The sequence below is a fragment of the Camelus dromedarius genome, chromosome 13 (assembly GCF_036321535.1).
Source record: "Camelus dromedarius isolate mCamDro1 chromosome 13, mCamDro1.pat, whole genome shotgun sequence".
Classification (NCBI taxonomy): Eukaryota; Metazoa; Chordata; class Mammalia; order Artiodactyla; family Camelidae; genus Camelus; species Camelus dromedarius.
Genome location: NC_087448.1, coordinates 58,062,081 through 58,083,882, shown reverse-complemented (window position 1 = coordinate 58,083,882; position 21,802 = coordinate 58,062,081). Strand labels below are relative to the sequence as shown.

Here is a 21,802-nt window from a genome sequence, read left to right as displayed (position 1 = left end):
TGTCAGGATTGAGAAGGACAACAAAAAAGCTAACTAACCCTCAGGATAATCAACATAACATGTTGAAGTATCCAATATTATGACCATTAAACTCAACATAGTGTTGAAGACTCACTTGGTTCCAAGCCTTATGCAACAGATTTGTGTTGATGTTAGCCTGAAGCGCCCCCCTGTGGTGGGAATTTATTTCTTATTTAAACGCCAAAATAAAATGAGAACTCTGGGCTCCAGCAATGTTGGGAATTCCCAGGGTGCTTTCCAGTGCTCCTGACTCAGAAACCTGAGACCTACAAAGCAATGACCTTATCTCTGGGGTTCTAAAGAACAGGTCTCTCTGAAATCCTTGGGACCAAGGGTAACTACTAGAACTCAATAAATTCTAAGCCAAACAAAGGGAGTCAGGTGAAAATCCATCCAACTTTCTGTACTATAAACAAGTAGGCTGGATTTGAGATGACAACTAAGATTTTCCACTGTCAGGGTTAAACTCCAAATATGTCACACTACCAGAGTGGCGTATGTCTTCAAGGATAAAGAATGTTTTGAAAGAATATGGCTTAGACAGGACAAGAACAAAATAATCATATAATTACTCACACACAAGAAAAATGTGACCTTTATATAGGCAAATCAACAGTTAAAGTTCACAAACCAGTAACATAAGTGAGGTCCAAGTCAAATCCATCCTTTCTATATCGCCGTTTGTTTTCTGAAACCTGAGAGTTTAAAGCATCATTAATTTGTAAAAAATAAAGAATATATGGATATCTACAATGCTTGCAAGTATTTTCCAAAATACAAACATTTTTTTGCATCATTGACATTTTTTGTCCACTTACCATCCTTCTGGTCAGTGCTTCAAGATGTCTTTCTTGATGAGCCAGATGAACAGCTCTTAACAGAACGAAAAGTCGTAGAGGTCGGGTAAAAACTGTCAATCTAACGATAAATGAAAAAGATCCGTTTCTGTTTTAGTCCATGTTGACAAAATCCTCTGTTTCTAAGTCTAGAGCAGTGGCTCTTGACCAGGGGCAATTTCACACACACACACACCACCCCCTAATTCACCCACCCCAGAGCATGTTTGGCAGCGTCCAGAGACATTTTTGGGAATCACAGCTGTATGTGAGGCGGTGCTACGAGCATCTAGTGTGCAGAGGCCAGGGATGCTGCTCCACACCAATGCACAGGGCAGCTCCCTTCCTAAAAGCTCGTCCAAAGTATCAGTAGTGTGGAGAGGTTGAAAAACTCTGGACTAAAGAAATAGTTCAATGATAGACTCTCAGAATTTGTGGATTTAACTTTTGCAACTTAAGAGGAGAATTTTTCAATCTTTTCCCCATCAAAACAGAGTTCTTGTTCACCTTTGTCATTCCCATGAGTAATAGAGGCTCACCAGAACTGTTAACACACAACAGGCAGGCAGGAGATTGAGGTACTTTCCAAGTGTCTCTCTTACCATCAGGAAGAAACTGAGTGGCAGAGAACTGATGGTTTGGACCAGTGCTTCTCTGACTGGAGTATGCATACTGATTCAGTAGGTCTAGGGTGGGCCCTGAGGTGCTTTTCTTCTTGCCTTCAGCGATGCTGCGGCTGCCTGTCTGAGGACCATACTGGCTCCAGTTATTCTAACTCCAAAAGCCTATCAAACACTGTCAAGTTTTGCTGAGACCCGAATTAAAGTCCTGAGAAGCTGGAGTGCAGAGAGCAGCAAGCTATTTGACTAATGAATAAGCCTAGAGAGCCGCCCAACATCTACATCCCACAGCACACTTGCTCTTCTGTTCCTCATGCCATAGCAGAAAGAGGAGGGAAAAGAACAAGGCCATCAGTCTCTCGTACACATTTTTGTTTCCTGGTCCCTAACAGTTCTAACTCTGCCTCAGTTTTCTTCATTTCAAGGGTACTGCAGAATTCTCCCTCTGTGATGCCCTCCGTGTCACCTGGTTTTCTGTTCCATCTGTTCTTTTTTAGAGAATCATCATTGGAGTCACTCAAATTTTGCAGAGACTCAAACCAAATACTCTTGGAGGATAGTGTAGCTCAGTGGTAGAGCGCATGCCTAGCATGCATGAGTTCCTGGGCTCAATCCCCAGTACCTCCATTAAAATAAATAAATAAACCTAATTAACTCCACACCACCACCACTACCACCAAAAGAGCTATACTGGCACAAATCCAACCAAATACTCTCGGTTATAGGAAAGACCCAGGAATTTCATGTATAAGAAGTTTGCAGTTGAAGCTCAAGTGGGAACTTCAAAATGCAGAGAAGTTAAAGTTAAGACAAGAGGCAAGTCCCCAATTTCTTCTTTGGGTGCTCTGTCTTCTTCATTCAACTAATGGTACACCCTTCACTGGTCCCTCAACACCACCATCCTTTCGTTTCCAGGTATGTGGAAATTGATCTAAACATTTCATTTTCAAGCAGCTTGTCTGGCAAAGAATTAGCACATCTGGAGTTTAAAAGATTACACAAAAAGAAAAAGAAAGGCACGGAAAATGCAGAAAGAAGGAGAAGGAGAAGAAGGAGAAGGAGAAGAAGGAGAAGGAGGAGAAGGAGGAGAAGGAGGAGGAGGAGGAGGAGGAGGAGGAGAAGGAGGAGGAGGAGGAGGAGGAGGAGGAGGAGGAGGAGGAGGAGGAGGAGAAGGAGGAGGAGGAGGAGGAGGAGGAGGAGGAGGAGGAGGAGGAGGAGGAGGAGGAGGAGAAGGAGAAGGAGAAGGAGAAGGAGAAGGAGAAGGAGGAGGAGGAGGAGGAGGAGGAGGAGAAGGAGAAGGAGAAGGAGAAGGAGAAGGAGAAGGAGAAGGAGAAGGAGAAGGAGAAGGAGAAGGAGAAGGAGAAGGAGAAGGAGAAGGAGAAGGAGAAGGAGAAGGAGAAGGAGAAGGAGAAGGAGAAGAAGAAGAAACTGTAAGAGTGGTGAATCTGAAGTTTCTTACTTGGGGACATCTTTAAGAGCCGTAAAGCCAAAAGCGTTATAAACAATTTCAAGCAGCAGAGTTACCACGACAATGGTGGCATCTAAGGAGTTAAATACATTAGAAAAATACGGTAGGACCCTGCAACAAAAAACAGCAAGAAAAGTAAGTTTATGCTTCCCCACATAATAGATAAGGATATTTAAGAGCACAAATTACTTGACTCAACCCTGTTAAGAATTCTATGTCAATGAATGATTGAAAATGCGTTTACTAGACTAGGCTAAGGGAAAAAATACCCATACTCATTATTTTATACTTATATAATACAAAAGCATCAGTTTGGCGATTTAAGTATATAACCAATAAGAGATATAACCAAACCACTGAACAAGAGACAAGCACTGCCTTCACATAGGTGGGAGAGAAAGTTGGGACAATGGAAGCTGAACATGTCACAGCCCTTGAGAAACTGGGGCTGTGAGAGGTGCTCGAGAGGGGCTTGTGAGAGGGAGAGAGGTCCATTATTTTGCCCTGCAAACTCATCTTCTGGCTTTGCACCCACAGTGGAATCCCAGTGGGCTGGTGAGGCCTTCCCTGTGCAAAGTGGAACTTCCAGCCACCGGGCCTTCTCCCCAGCGCTGGCTCCTTCAGCCATGGGCACTGGGGCCCCTGGGAAAGCTTCTTCCAATCCTGGGGTAGCTCCTTTTAGGTTGTAAGTAACCTGGGAGTGGGCAACTGTCCTCAGCTCAGAGACATGAGGATAGAAGTTCAACCAGAGAGGAGACAAGCGCATTCTGAAGTTTCTGGATGCTGTGAGCCTAGGGGATTTAGTGCCTGACTCACAGCAGTCCAGCGCCAAGGTTTTGCTCCCTCCACCCACCTTCTCGGAAAGCCAACAGCCAGAAAATCTGCTGCTGACTCAGCACCAAGCCTCCCTGGTGGGATGAGTGTGTCTCAGCTCTCCTGCAGACCTTAACACAAATTTCTCTTTTAACTGAGGTAGGGGCTTGTTCGTGATCTATTATCTAGTACTGTCAGCTTTTATTTCAGCTCATTTCTTAATAAAAGTCTTAATACTTATACTTCACACACAGGTTCCTCTTAATAATGTGCATATGGACATATTAGCTGCCTGGCCCCATTTTTGCAAACGCTTTGCATTCACCTGTTGAAGGAACCACCTAGAACACACTGTTTGGCAACTAGAGTGCCAGTTGCAACAATGATATTAAAGCCTGATCTAGTAGAAATTGGGATTTAGATTGTTGATTCTCTTGTGGACCATGCCTTTGAGGAGAATTATTTTGATAACTTGGAACATATTTGGTTGGGTTGGCCTGGTAATGACTTGGGGATAATTCCCAGAGCAGTACAAAGTAGCTTTATGTGTTTTTTTGTTTTTTTTTTAAAAAGATCACTTACCCTTCTACAAACACTCGAAGGGAAACATCCAAGAAAAAATACGCAGCAATAGCTAAAGAAACAAAATGGTATTCCATAGGAATATATATTGTGCTTTTAGTGAGAAATAAGTCCATAATGATGGTGCACATATCCACAAAGACCAGCAAAATTCCAGTTACTCTACAACAAACAAATAAACAGAATAAAGACAGTGGTTTTCACCCCTACAGTTAGACTACCTATAGGCCAATGACCTGATACCAAAATGTCATTATTTCAGATTAAACTGTTCAGTAGTAAAGAGAACTGCTTTGTCTTAGAGCTTCAAAATAACTTGCCCAACTTTCACCCAAAGATGCAGTTGTTAGGGAAATAACCTTCCCACTAAACCACTTCATGTTATCACGCCCTTTTATAATAGATACATCAGACTAAAACTCCAAGATAGAACAGGCAAACTGAATTAAAATCACTGTCTCCACTTGTAAATTCTTCTTAAAATTTGAGAATTTTATAAGGGCCTTCTACCAATTTCTCATAATAAATTAAACTCACTAATCTTTTCAATTGAAGTATAGTTGATTTACAATGTTGTAATATTTTCAGGTGTAGAGCAAAGTGATTCAGTTATACATATACATATATATGTTCTTTTTCAGATTCCTTTCCATTATAGGTTATCACAAGGTAATGAATATAGTTCCCTTGTAACGTAGTTCCTTGTCATTTATCTGTTTTATATATAGTAGTGTGTATCTGTTAATGCCAAACTCCTCACTTATCCCTCCCCCTACTCCTTTCCCCTTTGGTAACCACAGTTTGTTTTCTATGTCTGTCAGTCTATTTCCAGTTTGCAAATAAATTCATTTGTATCCATCATTTTTTTTAGATTCCACCTATAAGTGCTATCATATATTTGTCTTTCTCTGTCTAACTTACTTCACTTAATGTGATAATCTCTAGGTCCATCCATGTTGCTGCAAAGGGCTTTATTTATTTTTATGGCTGAGTAATATTTCATTGTGTGTGTGTGCATATATATGTGTGTGTATATATGTGTGTGTGTGTATATGTATATATATATATACATATACATATATATATACACACACACACATATACATACATACATTGTCTTTATCCATTCATCTGTTGATGGACATTCAGGTTGCTCCCGTGTCTCACACCACACTCATCTTGATATTTTTAAAGAATTTAGTAATAAAGACCAAGTGAAAGCGTGACTAACATAAGCTCTTAAAAGACCACTTTGACCAGTAAGATTTCTTATCAGTGAGATTTTCAACAAGTACATGATTACAAATTAGTGCTTGCTTCTGGCACAGTGCTGGGCACATGAGAAGGAATTCAATTCCATAAATATATATATATGATTGAGTACCTTCTAGAAGTACCTTCTAAGCCTTGCTCTTATATATTCTAAACACATTTTCCATAAATTGATTTTATTATTTGTACAATCTATGAAGATAGGTTGATCTTCAAAGCACTTTTTGCAATTGCAATGCAAATTAAAATAATATCCATTTAAAAGGAAGTAAGTATATTGTGGGAATCTGTAACACAGTATGAAATCTTACAATCACGTAGAGAAGAAGGCTAAACAGAATGTTTCCAGAGTTAAGGAGTAATCCTAGATGAATAAGGTACTAAAACACTTCCCTTACAATTACAGAATTTTGAAATGCATGCTTCATTACTTTTACAGGTAGAAAAACATATTAAAAACATAGATTCAAATAAATGCCATTTCTTTGCAATTCTTAATATTCAGCTTAAATTAAAATTCCAAGAGAGATTGGGCTGCATTAACTATAAAGCATAAAGGCTACTCAGCAACATACTGACAATGGACATTCTTTTTTTCCCCTTCCGAGATCCTCTGCCATTAAAAAATATTGATATTAACTGTAATACATACTTAATTACCTCCTTTTCTAGAGTCTCACATACCTGAAAGCAAAGGATGATACAATTATGTACGCAATTCCTTTAATAACGAGGCTGCGAAAAGAAGTAAAAGTAAAATTTCAGAGCTTTCAAGTGTACCACAGATTTTTCCTAACATACAATATGAATTTAACCAATAAACAAAGGCCCTTATAAATATCATTTTTAAAGTCTTTGGAAGTTGCGTAACAAAATGCTTTTCACTAATAACTAATATTTTTACCTTGTGGCTTCATGAGTTTTTAAAAAACTTTCCTAGGTGAAATATATGTGAATAAAACACTAAACTTTAGATTTTTAGTGACATTTCCCTTGCTTGTGAAGCCCCAGCCCCAACTTTATGGTAATATTAAACCTGGGGTCAACAACTAAAGCAACTCAGCATGGAGATGAAGGGAATTGGGAGGTGAGATCTGTGTTCCAGCCATCAAATCATGGCCAGAGCTGTTCAACAGCAGTAGAATAAGGGACTTCAGGGATGGGTAGAGAGTAAATGATACTCCTGTCCTGTAATATTCATCTCTTGAAATAAGACACCCCATGAAGACAACAATTAAACATTCATGAGACTCCCATCTGGGGTTGCAAGTGCACTTTGGAGGTGAGAAATTTTAGTAAGATACATTTCAAAGGAGAAACATCCTAGAGACTGGGTTCTTTCCACTAGGAGGAGGGGGAGACTGTTTGATAGCACCTCCAGTTAAGCTTCATTTCAGCCTAGGGCTGGGGATAAGGTAGCCACTGGGAAGCAATTTCTTGTCCTGCTGAAGCCTCCAACATGTGCCCTTAATTCCACCTCCAGTGGGATTTGATCCCAGAGCAATGCTCATAGACTGTGTCCAAGACTGCAGCAGGAGGATAGATGATGAACAGAACTGGGACACCTGCCAAAACTGGCCACTGATGGATGCTGGTAGGCTAATCTGAGATACAAAATCTCCCCATTCCCTCTAATTTCTCCCTTCTCCATCTGCACCACCACCTCTGCCCAGGCTAAGGGAGCTGAGGCTGATGTGGATGGGGGACTGGTTGGCCAAGAGGTGAACCTCTCCTGAGGTTGCTGTTCTCTTAATACAAGCCCCTTCTGGTCCCAGATGGACTATTGGATCTCTGGGTAGCAAAAAAATGCTACAATAAATCAGAACTTGTTTGACAAAGTGAACTTACAGAATCACACCTTACAGAGTCTGGGGTACAAAGGCATAGCCTGGGGCAGCTTTAGCCTCTCTTCTCTCTTTCAGCATCTCCCAAAATAACCCCAAATAAACACACAACTGAAATGTTTAAAAAAGAGTGTATGCAAATGCCCATGTTGAAAAGGGGTAGGATCTGCATTGGGGGCAGGTCCTATCTTTCCCATTGGATACTTTTCTCTGCACAGATGGTGAAGGAAGGCATGTGGCCATACTCAAAGCACTAAGGCACTGGGCTGGTTCTTTGGATATTCCCCTAAAACTATGCATAACACACAAGGCTATACTCCTCGATTACAGGGTAAACTCAGATTAAAGAGAGCAGAGTCAGGCAAAAATGCCTTCAGATCAATGAAATAAGAAGCACTCTTGTGAGACTACTCAGAAACAAGTCAAAATTAATAAAATCCCAGTGGACATGAAGAGGTCTTTAATAGGCAAAACATGTCTGCTTTTCCTATCAGTCCCTTTTGCTCATAGACAAAAATCAACAAAACTAGGAATCAGAATATATCCAAGAAAAATGAGAAACGCAACTGAAGCACAAGTAGCATCCTGCAGTCCTCTGTTAAAGAAACTTTATAATAAAATTTGTATCTACTAAGGATATTTTCACATTTCAAACTAGAAGAACATTTACTTGTGAACACGTGGAAATATTTTTCTAAGCATGGTACTTACATGCAAATTTAATTAGAGTTATTACTGTATACCTTCCCTCCTAAACATTTTGATACCTTCCCCATCATTTTCCTTTTTGCCTCAACACAAGCCTCATCTTTGAAAAGATAAGAAATCCATCAACAGCTCCCTCCCTCCCAACTTCAAACTGACTTACCAGCATAAATTGAGACATTTAGTGTCTTCATCACCATTATTCAAATTGGAGAGCTGTTCCTCAACATCACCATCATCCAAACTGGAGAGCTGTTCCACTCCACTTTAACAGCCAGCAAATGCAAAAATACAACATTAGAGATTTGCTACGTGGAAGTGATGTGAAAAACTTATTTGAAGAGAAAGAACACTGAATCTAAAGGATAGGAAACATGGCTTAACTCACTGGAAGATCTGATTTTTTTTTTTTATTGAGTTATAGTCAGTCTACAATCCTGTGTCAACTTCTGACATACAGCACAATTTTCCAGTCATACATGAATATACATATATTCATCCCCATATTCTTTTCTCCTGTGAGGTACCACAAGATCTTGTATATATTTCCCCATGCTACACAGTATAAACTTCTCTATCTATTCCATATGCACCTGTCAGTATCTACCAGTCTCGAACTCCCAGTCTGTCCCTTCCCACCCACCTCCCCTCTGGCAACCACAAGTTTGTCTTCTATGTCTGTGACTCTGTTTCTGTGTTCCATTTAAGTTCATTTGTGGAAGACCTAACTTTATAGGAAGAATTTTAGACTCATTGTCCAGAAAACTATTATTCCCATGGGTACTTCCAAGACTGAATTTTACAAATATTTTCTTGCTGTTTTTCCTTATGTCTTTCTGTCTCTGCCTGTATCTCTGTCTCTGTCTTTCTCACCCTCTCTCTCTATAGACACACACCCACACACACACACACACAGAGATTAATATATATAGATACTACTGACCCAAATAAATGGTATCAGCAGTCTTGGATGGCCCCATTCCTGAAAAGTAAGATATATCAAAGGAGCCAAAGACCTCTGATAATTTATTCAGGTCAGTGTGAAAGATCAAAAATTTACTCAGAACCAAATGACTTCACTTTTTTGGTTGAAATTGGATACATTTTCTGTAAAATTTACAAACTGGTTGAACTCAAAAAAAATTATATGTCAGTTATTTGGAACCTGGGTCCCTGCACCACCATACTTTTCATGTATTATGAATATCTTTTTTTCCCCTCTGTGGATAGTTTTCAAATAACTGTCTGAGACAAGAACTCCATAACTAATTTGATCTCACAAATCTCAGTGTTCCCCCTTCTTCCCTCTGTATATTTATATCTCACCTTTCATTAGTGTCTTTCACACAGACTACTTCTTTCAATTCACTTAAGTCACCGCTAAAGGATTAAAAATACACATAGTAAGGCTCCATATGTCTTTCTAGATTCTTGAATGCAAATGAGCAATACTACTCTGCAGTTTATAATCCAGTTGCCCTAAAAGTAACATTTTAATCCGTTCTTTGAAGCCTGGTATTTAATTTTTCTTTAGAAATGAACTTTCCATATTTGCAATGAAATCTTAGTCCTGTGAAAAAACTTAAATGTATGTACATTTCTTCACTCCTGAACCTAATGTCCAAGTGTAATACCATTTTGTGAGTCAACTCATTTCAAATTCAACTTCGGTTTGTAGGTACTCATCTCATTTGTCCTGTAATTTTCTGCCTTCTCCAGCCCCTACACCACCTACTAATCCTTCACAAATCATAGATATCTTTCCTGCCCTTCAGACATGGTCAGGACAAGGTAGGGGCTCCTTCTGACATGATGGTGGGTTTGGGGCACCAGCCTCGCATGGTGGCTGAGCTCAGGAGAGGGAGGGACACTTCCAGGGTCTATTAGATCCTTTTTTTCTGCGGAGGGCTCCTTTGCTCTCTGTCCACTACTACCTTCTCCTCACCCCAAATACAACTCTGTTCTCTCCTCGCCTAGTCTAGTAGACTCTTATTCACAGGCAATCTGAGACTTTATAAGGGTTTTGGCTGATCCTAAACAAGAAAACTAACAGACCAGGGGTAGGAATTCTCCCTTATATGACCTGTTCTCCACCCACCCACCCCAAATAGATCCAAAAGAGAAAAAGTTACATACTGAGGCTGGAAAAAAGAGGGAAAAAAAGCCTTTAAAGTGTCAAAGAAACTCTGTCCTTAGAAATACTTTAGAAATTTAGTCCTTTAGAAAGGACTTTAGAAATACTATCAAAGGAACTCTGTATTCCCATGGGTGCTCCTAGGGTGAACGTCCCAAATCTCACTCTGTATCCGTATGCATTTGTATGTGTGTGTACATATATGTATTTATGCTTTGTATCTCACTGTTCACTGGTGAATCCTTCAGAGGATACTGATGTCAGATTATTCAGGGAAGTGCTAAAGGATTAAAAATAGACAAAGTAAGATATGTTATAGATACCACCAAGGTAAATTTCACAAATCTTAATACCCACCCCATCCCCCACTCTATCTATACATATTTATATCTCACCCTTCAAAAGCTTGAACACAAATTACTTCTTCCAACTGGCTTTGGTCATAACTAAAGGATTAAAAATGCACATAATAAGATTCCATATGTCTTTCTAGATTTTAAAATGCAAATTAGCTACAATTACTCTGCACTTTATAATATAGTTGCCCTAAAAATTACATTCTAATCAGTTATTTGAAACCTGGCATTTAATTTCTCCCTGTAAAGGAGGCTTTATACATTTGTAATGAAAATCTTAGTCCTATAGAAAAACAAACAAAAAAACAGTGGATCAAGTTTCTGGGCATTTCTTTACGCCTGAACACTTTCAGGAGTACAGACTTCTCCTGGCTCCAAAAGAGGTTTCTCTCCTTTCTTGGCCCATTTTTGGAGAGTCTCATACACCAGCATTTGGATAGTCTCCTAGGATTTGGGGCAGCCACTTAAGAGTGATAAACAGATGAGTATAAGAAGCATCTCTTTTGGGATAACTAGTGGCCTGGAGAAGAACAAAGAAAGGTGAGAAAGAGCAGGAATTTCTAGTATCCAAATATGATCTTTTGCTCATTATACCCTCATTTCAATAAAATTAGCCTTGCAAATTAGAAGTACCCATCATGCACCGACGCCATGACACTTCCGATCCAGACTAAATAAGGACAAAAATCCGTCCTCCCTTTGGGAAGGTGGAGTTGGGATGATAATCAGGGAATGCGACCCCAAACCCTTCCCTCCCCAGTGAATATCCCGCCCATTCATTTTTACACCCTATGGAGCTAACTTGTCAAAGAAACTCAGGGCAGCCGCTCCCTTGAGCCTGCGCGCTCTCCCCTGAGAGTGTACTATCCATTCTCTAATAAATTCTCACTTCACCTTTTTAAAAAAATAAAAAATAAAAAAATAAGAAGCATCTCTCTTATGACCTGCTTCTCTTTTATCCAACTAGATGCAAAAAAGATAGAAAGATACTTACATATGGTAAAGTAAAAAAGATTTAGAAACAATGTCAAAGACACTTATGTGACAGATACTCTTGAAAAATGAACCTCCCAAATTACCGATCTCAATTTCAATTAATCTTTCTCTCCCCTCTTCGGCTCCCTCCCAGTTTCTCTCATTCTCATTCTCATGTGCCTCTCTCTGCATTTATATACATGTTTTTGTTTACATCTCTCTCTATTTCTGTCTCACCTTTCAGTGCTGGTTCTATCAGCTATTCCTGTTGTCAGTTCAGTCAAGGCAGTGCTAAAGGATTAAAAAGAAACATAGTCAGACACCACATACTTTTCTAGATTGAACTTTTTGGTTCAAATTATAAACTAGGTGACCCTTTAAAAACTGATATGTAAATCAATTATTTGAAACCTGGAAGGTTATTTTCCCAAGAAATGAGGCTTTACATATTTGTAATGAATGTCTTATACTGTCAAACATGTAATGACTCAAGACTTAAGTACAATTCTTTACTACTGAACCTGACCCAATATGTAACAGCTTTTTGGGGTAGCATTTATTTCAAAATCAACCTCAGTTTGTAAGTACCCTTTTTTTTTTTTTTTTGATAGAGGAACTGGGGATCGAACCCAGGACTTCATGCATGCTAAGCACACGCTCTACCACTGAGCTATACTCACCCCCTTCCTGGTTCCCATCTTTCTTGACCAATCTAATTTCCTGATTCTCAATTGCTCCATCATGATTGTGCTCTTTAGAAACAAAGGATGTCTTTCCTGCCCCTGGGATACGGTCAAGTAACTGCAGGCCTGAGTCAGGGGCTCCCTCCATATGATGGTGCATTTGGATTTGAGGCACTAGCCTCACTTGGTGGCGGAATCTGCCGGGTGAGGGACAGATCCAGGTCTCTTAGCTCCATTCTCTTCTGTTGAGGCCTCCTCTGCTCCCTGTCCACTGCTACTATTTATTTACTACTTACAAGTTACCATCATTCTCCTTGCTCTGAATAGGTTATTCTCCTCCCCGGACACACTCTATTAGCGTCTCAGACATAGGCAATCGGACAGTTTCCTAAAAGTTTGGCTGCTAGTAACTGAGAGTTAAGACTAGGAGTGAGAAATCCTCTCTTTGTCTTGTGCCTCTTTTTCTAGTTCAGTTCCAAAGACAAAGAATATTATACATAGAATCTAACCACAAGAGGACTTTAGAAATACTATCAAAGGAACTCTGTATTCCCATGGGTGCTCCTAGGGTGAACGTCCCAAATCTCACTCTGTATCCGTATGCATTTGTGTGTGTGTGTGTACATAGTGCACATATATGTATTTATGCTTTATATCTCACTGTTCACTGGTGAATCCTTCAGAGGATACTGATGTCAGATTATTCAGGGAAGTGCTAAAGGATTAAAAATAGACAAAGTAAGATATCCCATGACTTCTAGACTTTTTTTCAAATTAGCTACAGTGATTCTTAAACTTATCAACTGGTTGATTCTTAGAAAACTCACATCAGTAAAGTAAATCAGTTATTTGGAATCTGATATCTCCTCTTCCCTAGAGATGATTTTTTTATATGTTTATAATAAATATTTTTGACCTACCGTAAAAGTTAACAATTCAACAATTAAGTATAGTTCTTTACTACTGAATCTGACCCAATATGTAGCAGCCTTTTGTGGAATTTATTTCAAATTCGACTTCAGTTTGCAGCTATACACCCCTCTCCCCTCACCTAAATTCCTGCTTCTCAAGTCCCTTCATCACCCTCTGACTCCTCATCTTGGTCATCTTTCCTGCTCCTCGAATCCTGCAGAGTAACTGCAGGCCTGAGTCAGGGGCTCCCTCCATATGATGGGGGGTTGGGTTTGGGGCAGCAGGCTCCCTTAACTTACCAAGACTGAAATATGAAGAAACAGAAAATCTCAACAGACTAGTTGCTAGTAAGGAGACTGAATTAGTAATCAAACTTTCCAAAACACAAAAGGCCAGGACCAGATGGCTTCACTGGTAAAATCTACTAAACATTAAACAAGAACTAATACTGATCTTCTCAAACTCTTCTGAAAAGTAGAAGAAGATTTTCAAACTAGAATATTTAATTGTGATAAATGTAATTTTTAAAAACATGGTATTTTTCTATAAATCAAATTAGGATGATTTATTGTAACCCCTTCCCTCCCAAACATTGATATCTTTCCCTAGTCTCCCTTTTCTCCTTGCCTCAGCGTAAACCCTACCTTCCCAATGAAAAGAGATCCACCAACAGTTCCTGCCTTTCAAACTTGACACTGACTTATTCATATGAACCAGGAACATTATTGTCTCCATTACCATCACCCAGCCTGGAAAATTGTTCTGTTTTACTTTGAATACCCCAAAAATGCAGAAATGTATCACTAGAGATATTCTATACAGAACAGCAATATAATCAATTTATCTGAAGAATCCTTGAATCTATTCAAGAATCCCTTGAATCTAAAATATGTAGTAAACATAATTCATTGAAACCCCTATCTTTTTAGAAAGGATTTTAAATCATTGTCCAGAAAATTCTGTACTGCCACAGATAATCCTGAGACTAAATTTCTCCATCCCATCCACCCACCCCTTAATATATTCCTCACCTTTCATGGGTGACTCCATGATGGATTCCTGATGTCAGTTCATTTGGGTCACTTCTAAGGAATTAAAAACATACAATCAAACTCCAAGTGACTCCATAGAGTTAATTAGTTATAAGTAGTCCTCAATTTGTAAACTAGTTGAACCCTAGAAATCTATTTGGAAGTTAGTTATTTGGCAATGAGTATTTCAGTTTTCCTTGGAAATAGGGATTTATTATAGTTGAAATGAAGATCTTAGGCCTGTCCGCAAAGCCCAGTAAAAATCAAGACAAATGCAATTATTTACTGCTAAACTTGACTCTCATGTGTAACTGCACTGAGGCTGAATTTACTTCAAAGTTCAACTTCAGTCTATAGGTATACCATCTTGAAGCCTCTGCTAATGTCCTGATCAACAAGTCCCTTCAGCACATCCTTACTCTTCTTGTATCATGTATTCCTTTTCGGTTCCTCAGTTTGGTTCAAATAAATACAAGCCTGAGGCAGGGGCTCTCTGCAACATGGCGGAGGGTGTACAGCTGGGACACCAGCCTTAGGCGGTAGCCCAGCTCCAGGGGGCGAGGGACAGAGCCGGGCATCAGTTAGGGCCACTCTTTCCTGTCGAGAGCTCCACAGCGCCCTTTCCACGGCTACCACCTCCTCCCTCCTCTGCCGGCCCCTCGGGCAGAGGCTCACACAGAGACATTCTGAGAGTTTCCTGAGAGGTCTGGCTGCTAGTTACTGAGGATCACAAACAAACTATGAGTTTGCTCCCAATACCTTTCCCCACTCAGCTCAGTCAGGTCAACTCACCTCACATTGTCATTGTTGTCAGAGGAGCCCGAAGGGGCATCCATAACTCTGCCAAAGGGTGAAAAAACACACAAAAAATCAAGTCAGACAGTTTGGAAGGCAATTACATTCTTTTTCCTGATAGAATTTCAGCATATGAAAAGTAAAATCATGAAGAAACATGGCAGAAGCTAAGGAAACAGTTTCAGGGGACAGCACTGAGACCTCTGAGACAGCCTCTGGGGTGTGTGTTTGTGTGTGTCTGTGAATCCACTGGAAGGAGAAGAAAGAAGGAAGGGAGGTGTGGCATTATTAAACCTCCTTTCTTCTTCCCCAATTTGTCAACATTCACACACTCTGGAAGGAATCTGAGAAACATGAAAGATGTGAGAACACAGGGATAGGGAGGTGGATCCAGGTAACAGCTAAGGAAGGGATACAGAAAAAGAAAATGCCAGAACAGTGAATATTCCAATGCCAATGACTAGTCCCTGTCCATCATTTGGTAGAGAAGAAACAGGTAGTTAGGTCAACAGTGGCCTATATAGTATAATATTTCTTTCTTTCTTTTTCTGAACTGGAGGTAGAGCATGTTTAGAATGATTCCTTTTTCTTTTTCTCTGAATTTCAAAAACATATCTGGTTATCTTATCCAAAATCAAGACTTCCCACCACCAAATCACTGGCTTGGATAATTTAACCTCTTCACAACTCAATTTCCTCACCTGTCAAATAAGACAGATGAAAATGCACTTTCCATCTGTTCACGTCATAAAAGCCTGCTAAATTACCATTTCACCAATATTACTGGTTAGGCAGCCTGTCTTCTTCACCAAATGCTATGCCAAAAGCCAGTACGTGACAACAATATAAAACTCATACATGTTTTAAATTTTAAACACAAAGATTCTCAAAGTAATACACTCCATAATTTCCTGGGAAATCTTGAGTTCCTATCTGAGATGAGAGACAGTCTTCCTCCCAAAACTGTAGAAGTCCAACAGAAGTATGAATTCCAAGAAACAACAAGACAAACCCTGGGACATTCTAGAGGAGTCCACCCTTAACTGGCAGACAGGCTGAGGGAAAGGGCTGCTGGCGTCAGTCTGGAGGCGCCCAGGGGGCGGGACAATTTTAAGTTCTGTTCTTGTCTTTCCCTTTAGTTGGAGACAATCACTGCCTTCTCAGTAGAAACCAGTAGCAACCACCCAGGTGTAGGTAGGTAATAATACTCCAGTGGCATTAGGTTAGCTGATGAGAACAGCGAAAGGCTGAAGAGCAGTCCTTGGGCATTCACTCTTACACAACCAGCCCATCTCCAAAGCCCCAGGTGACAACCTAGAGTCACTGCCTCCTCCAAGGCTGCTTTGCCCATGAGCTTAAAGGTGGTACACCTGACCACACGAATTACCTGGTCATAGTGTTTCGTGGTCCCTGAAACTCTATGCCCAAGCTTATCATCTCCCCTCATGTTAAACTTACTGAGAAAAACACACCCTAGGTCCCAGCTTTCAACTAGTTGCCTATATAATACCTTGCCCAAGCCAGGACACTTGAAAGTGACAAGGACATGCTGTTAATAATTATGTTGAGACAACAGCCACAGACTGAGATTGTCCCACCTTCAGCCCTTCCCTAATACTGGTTACTAGACAGAGGGGCCGACGGCCACAATGAATATGAGCTCACAAGTCAAAACAGAGTACAACAACCAAAAGAAATACAACAAACTGAACAACATGTACCATCTGAAGCAGAACCAGCGGAACACACTGACCAAGGTTTTTGGGTATGAATGAGAAGCACACTTACAGATACAAGGGAAGATGTTAAGAACATGAAATGAGAATAAGAAGCCTTAAGGAAAAAAACCCAACAGGAAATCTTACATGTAAAAGTAGAATTGTTGAAATAAAGAATCCATTCATGGGATAAAGAGTAGTTTGGATACATGTGAAAGGCAAATTAGTTTAGAGTTGGAAGATGAACTTGAGAAACTCTCCCAGAAAAAATAGTAGAAAAGAATAAAGACAGGGACCATATAGGTAGGAAGATATAGCTCAGGGGTAGAGTGCCTGCCCAGCAAACACAAGGTCTTGGGTTCAAGTCCCAGTACCTCCTCCACTTAAAGATAAATAAGCTTAATTATCTCTGCCCACAAGAAAAAATTTTTTAATTTTTAAAAAGAGTTAAAAAAAAGAATTAAGACAGACAACATACAAAAGAAAAGCCAGTTGATATGGAGGATAAAAATATATCTAATACATAGATTATCGACATCTAAGAATAAATAATAAAATGGAAAAAAATTTTTAAATAAGGATAAATTTGCCCAAATTAAATAATACCACAAAAGTGATATTTCGTCTAACAAACATTGAAATGGTATTTACCAAGTGCTAGGCATTGTGCTGACGCGTCACAAATATTACTTCAATTAGTCCTCGTTACATCCCTTGAGACAGTTACTGTTATTTACTTTTGCCAATTCACAGACCTTGAACATCTGTGTATTTCTCACATCCATCATGCTGATTTGCAAACCAGTAATCTTGCTAATAAAAATGCATTTGTGACCGTCTCTGTGGTAATTAGCAATGTTTCAGGTGTTGATGGAAATGGGACAACTGAAGCCCTTGTAGTGGCTGTGTCTGGAAATGGTTACCACCTCCAGACAGAACATCCTCCATGTGGGCAACCAGCCACCCCTGGAGGAGAAGTTTGAAGTGACCTTAACTGGTACATGCATATTATCACTAGCACACTGCCTAAGATGTGGTATTTTTAATGAAGTTACAGGCATAAAACAAGGTCTTTAAATTGTTTGCCAATTTCTTTTGCATATGATTTACATTTATTAAAGGTACACGTGCATTGGATTCTATTAACGGAGGCTGAAATTATGCTTAAAATTCAGTAACTTTGAATCTTCTCACTTACTTATTTTTTTGAGGCATGAACCAACCACATAGGTTGTCCTTTAATCTCTTCATGGCATTGTCTCGTGGTTGAATTTAATCTACAATTAATCTAAGAAAAGTAAAAGCACATATTTAACATGTTTAAAACACATATGATATTCCACCAGTTAGAAAGAAAGTCATACATAGGACTTATTAGGCATGGGTCAGCATTTCCAAAGTCTTGAATCCACAAGCATAAAATGTGCCATTCTGTGCAATCTTATCAATCCTGTGAAACATGCATTGGGTATTTGTCCCTAATACTGTAGTTCAAGAAATAGAGGAAAATGTTTTTTGAGTGTTCAATAAAATTTAAGTTTAGCTCAAGTAAGGACACTTTAAAGATTGCCCACTTGCTACACAGGACCCAAAAAATGAAACAAAACCCGTTTCAAACCAACTTTACATGATCATAGTGACATGAGATTTCCATCATGAGACATTCTGTAGAGTAAATCACATCCTGAAAGATTCTGTAGAATAATAAAGAGATGTGACCCTCAACACTTCACAGAGCAGATTTCATGCATACAAACTGTAATAAATCACCGGAGAATAAAAGACATTGCCAAGCTGGCAAGTAGTCATATGATGACCACACTGAGGCAGCCGGAAGTGTGCCACAAGCCCCTAAATTCTGGGTAAGGAGAGAAAGATAAACACAAATAGGAATTTTTTTTTTTTTAATTTTATAAACAGACCAATTTGGGCATAAATGTTGATTTTGAGTTTTGGGCTTGGGACCCAGTCACCTGTTAAATTCCATACCTTTGAGGGATACCAGCTCACGCGCAGTGGGAGTAGGAAGCCCAAAGCTGGGAGGCCGCCGCCTCGGTTCCCGAGAGGCAGCGCCCCGAGAGCCAGGGCGGGCGAAGCAGAGCCAGGTTTCTGGGCCCCGCTCCCTGCAGCCCCGGGATCCACTTACCCGCAGGCAAGGCTGCTTTAGCGGAGGCGCTGCGTCTCGGAAGGGGCTGGGGCTGCGGGACTGTGGGGCGCGTTTTGTGACTAGGGTACAACTTTTCCTAATCGGGAGCGAACTTTACTCAAGATCCTGGGTAGCAGTTTTCTCTCCTGCTGCCTTACAGGATAATGCCTTTTTCTTTCTCTCTTTCCATTCTTTTTTTATCTTTAATATCCCCAAACTACGCCCGTTAAGTCAAATCTTGACCCAATTCCCGGCCAGACGCAAGGTTACTGCTACTTTGTCCTACATCGATCTAGTGTCCCCATCCACTCCACCCCCACATCCCTGAGAGTGAGGGGGCTCTGAGAAGTCGCCGGGAGAGGAGAGGAACGTTAACTAGTGCTCCCCACAGCTTACCACAAGGCAAAGTTTCCTGTATACCGTGTTCAAAGACCCCTATCCCGGCTCCGCCCCAACCCTTCAGCTGCCCTTGTACGGAGGCTCCCGTCCTAGGTCTTTACCTGGGGCCGGTAAAAAGCCACTACTAGAAAAAGAACTCCGTGTCCATGGCAACCCTAAACAACAGATTCCACGGAGTCCCGAGACGTAGCGGAGTGGAGAACACTGTGAACGTGGCTCCAGATAACGGGTACTTAGAAACTGACGCTGCTCTCCTTAAAGATGGGGGTGGGGGTACCACGATGAAAGATCCCAGGATGATAATCTCAAAGCGCACTTTCGCATCTAGTGGAGGGGATGCTTCTTCCATATTATGATTCTGAAGGTTACACTGAGCTTTTTGGCTTCCCCTGTTGGTAGTTTGGAGAGAATGACCAGAGAGGGCTGAGTGTTTTCTGGCCGATGTTAACTTTACCTACAATAGGCAAGGTGATGCAGGAATGAGGAAAGAAATTTTCGTTTAACTCAAGGTATTACTTCATAGGATTGAGAAGCAGCAATCAAGTATTAGTTGTAAGCTAAAAATACACCCATATTCTTGGTAGAGTAAATCTGAAAGGTGTAAACAAATACCAAACAAATGAAGACAAATATGGGGGGGGGGGGGAACGTAGGAAACAGACATTTTTATATGGAAATTACAACATAAAAATTGCCACCAAAAGAGAAATAAAGATAAACTTGACAGTCTGTGTTGGTACATATTCTGATGCTGAATAAATGGTCAGTTGAAGACATGGAAAAAGAGATTAAAGTCATTTATTATTATGTCTGTAAAGCACTTTGAAAGTTACAAAAACAAATAAAACATGGTCACTGACTTCAGTGTCAGGTTGACAACTTCAAGGCTGGACCATTTTTGAAATATGCCCAGAGGATCCTATTCCTTGAGAAAGACTTGCTCTAAAGAGAGCTGCCTTACCAGAGCCTTATCTGACCTTGCAGAAGGGCAATGAGACAACCGTAGCTCCCTCCAGCTTCCCTGTCTCACAGAAGATGAAAAAAGGCCTGGAAGCCCTTCTAAGGGTCACAGTTCTTGTTCCTTTTTAGATTTTTTAATTGAAAACTGGACTTTTTACATACTATAACAAGTGGAAACTGGATTTTCCCCCTCTCCCCAGGATTTGTTGTTATTTGTTAAGTGACTTTTCTGAAACTCTGTATTCTTTGTACAGTACAACCACTGAAATCAGCTTGTTTAGCATAATGGTCAGCTAGTAATTAGAGACTCCCTCAGGTGCCTGGAACCAGTCTCTCAGTCATTACGATTAAAGAAAGAGAAAACAGCTTCTGCCGCCATCTTGTCTCTCCCCCTCAGCGCCTTGTGCTCAGGCCCCACCTCTGGTGCCATCTTCTCCCTTCCCGTCTCCACCTCCTCTATACCCTCACTTCCCCAAACTAACCCTCTTGCCTAACTTACCTTTTTCTCTGAAACTCTCCCCACTTCCTTTTCCTCTGCACTTTTCAGAACCTGTCCCTTTAAAATTAAGCCTACTGAGGACCCAGAGACTAAACCCTTGATTTCTCATATTCTCTGAAGGAAAGCTGAACTTTGAGCCATAGTCATGGATTTTCCCAACGTAACCGAAGAGCCTCATACATTTGCTGAAGAATCTAAGAGTCACTCAAACTTGGTGACTGGTTTTTCTGACTTAATCAGCTAGTTCCTATGCCTGTCAGTGAAGGCCAGGCCCAACACTGAATAAAAACTGCTAAGTGGGAAAATCCTGAAAGGTATCTAGAAATACAGCTGGGAAACTGTCACCGAACCACGCTCCTTTCCCCAACTTGCAGCAAGCCAACGCTGAGACGCCGAGGTTTGTAGCAGAGAAAGGGCTTAATCACAAGGCAGACAAGCGAAAAGACAAGTCTCAAACTTACCTCCCCAAAGGTAAGGGGCTTGGAGTATTTATGGGATAAAGCTGAGGCGTGGGAAGCGTGGGGAAAGCTAATTGGAGACAAGAAAAAGGTGAGGTGATCTTCATCCTGCGTAGAAACGACTAAGCTACAGGCATCTTCCCAGTACGCATGCTCAGAAAATAGCAGGGTTAGAATGCTGTGAGGATGGAGTTTTGGGCCCTTTGATGTCAAAAGGTCACTGAGCATGTCCAGTTGGAGGGTCGGTGGTCTTAACCAGCTGGAGCTCAAACTGGACGCAGCTGACTCCAAGTTCCCAAAAAACAAGTCAGGTAAACATTATGTGAGTTACCTGACTCTCAGAGGACATGCAAGTTTTTGTAAAAACAGTTAAAGCAAGCTTGATCAATGAAGGCAGGTTACCAGTGTAACGGAACTAGCTGACGATTACCTTCTCAAAACCAGCCTGCTAACTAATTATACGATCAGGCTCAACAATCACTAGGCGGGCAATTCCTGGGGTTTTTCCAAAGCCTGTTGGAAGAAAATTCAGGCTTGCATGCAAAAATCTGATGAAGCTGTTCACAACCTGTACA

General features: G+C 40.5%; 1 protein-coding gene across 4 annotated transcripts in view; it reads right to left on the bottom strand.

The window, feature by feature from the left end:
* The window catches only part of LOC105090999 (phosphatidylinositol 3,4,5-trisphosphate 3-phosphatase TPTE2), an 89,496-nt gene that overhangs the window by 22,684 nt on the left and 45,010 nt on the right, over window positions 1-21,802 (bottom strand). The window contains exons 2-15 of one of the 4 annotated variants that reach the window (XM_010982408.3): window positions 17,964-18,053; window positions 15,045-15,092; window positions 14,253-14,306; window positions 12,971-13,024; window positions 11,864-11,917; window positions 10,691-10,741; window positions 10,522-10,575; window positions 9,488-9,541; window positions 8,325-8,426; window positions 6,297-6,347; window positions 4,341-4,502; window positions 2,937-3,056; window positions 840-939; window positions 653-716 (exon numbers count right to left, since the gene is read on the bottom strand). In XM_010982408.3, the coding sequence (XP_010980710.1) occupies window positions 653-716; window positions 840-939; window positions 2,937-3,056; window positions 4,341-4,502; window positions 6,297-6,347; window positions 8,325-8,426; window positions 9,488-9,541; window positions 10,522-10,575; window positions 10,691-10,741; window positions 11,864-11,917; window positions 12,971-13,024; window positions 14,253-14,306; window positions 15,045-15,092; window positions 17,964-18,016 (1,021 nt within the window). In that variant the 5' untranslated portion in view covers window positions 18,017-18,053. Of the gene's footprint in view, window positions 1-652; window positions 717-839; window positions 940-2,936; window positions 3,057-4,340; window positions 4,503-6,296; window positions 6,348-8,324; window positions 8,427-9,487; window positions 9,542-10,521; window positions 10,576-10,690; window positions 10,742-11,863; window positions 11,918-12,970; window positions 13,025-14,252; window positions 14,307-15,044; window positions 15,093-17,963; window positions 18,054-21,802 lie in introns of those variants that run through there. The other 3 variants (XM_031465939.2, XM_010982410.3, XM_031465942.2) reach the window with 3 other exon arrangements.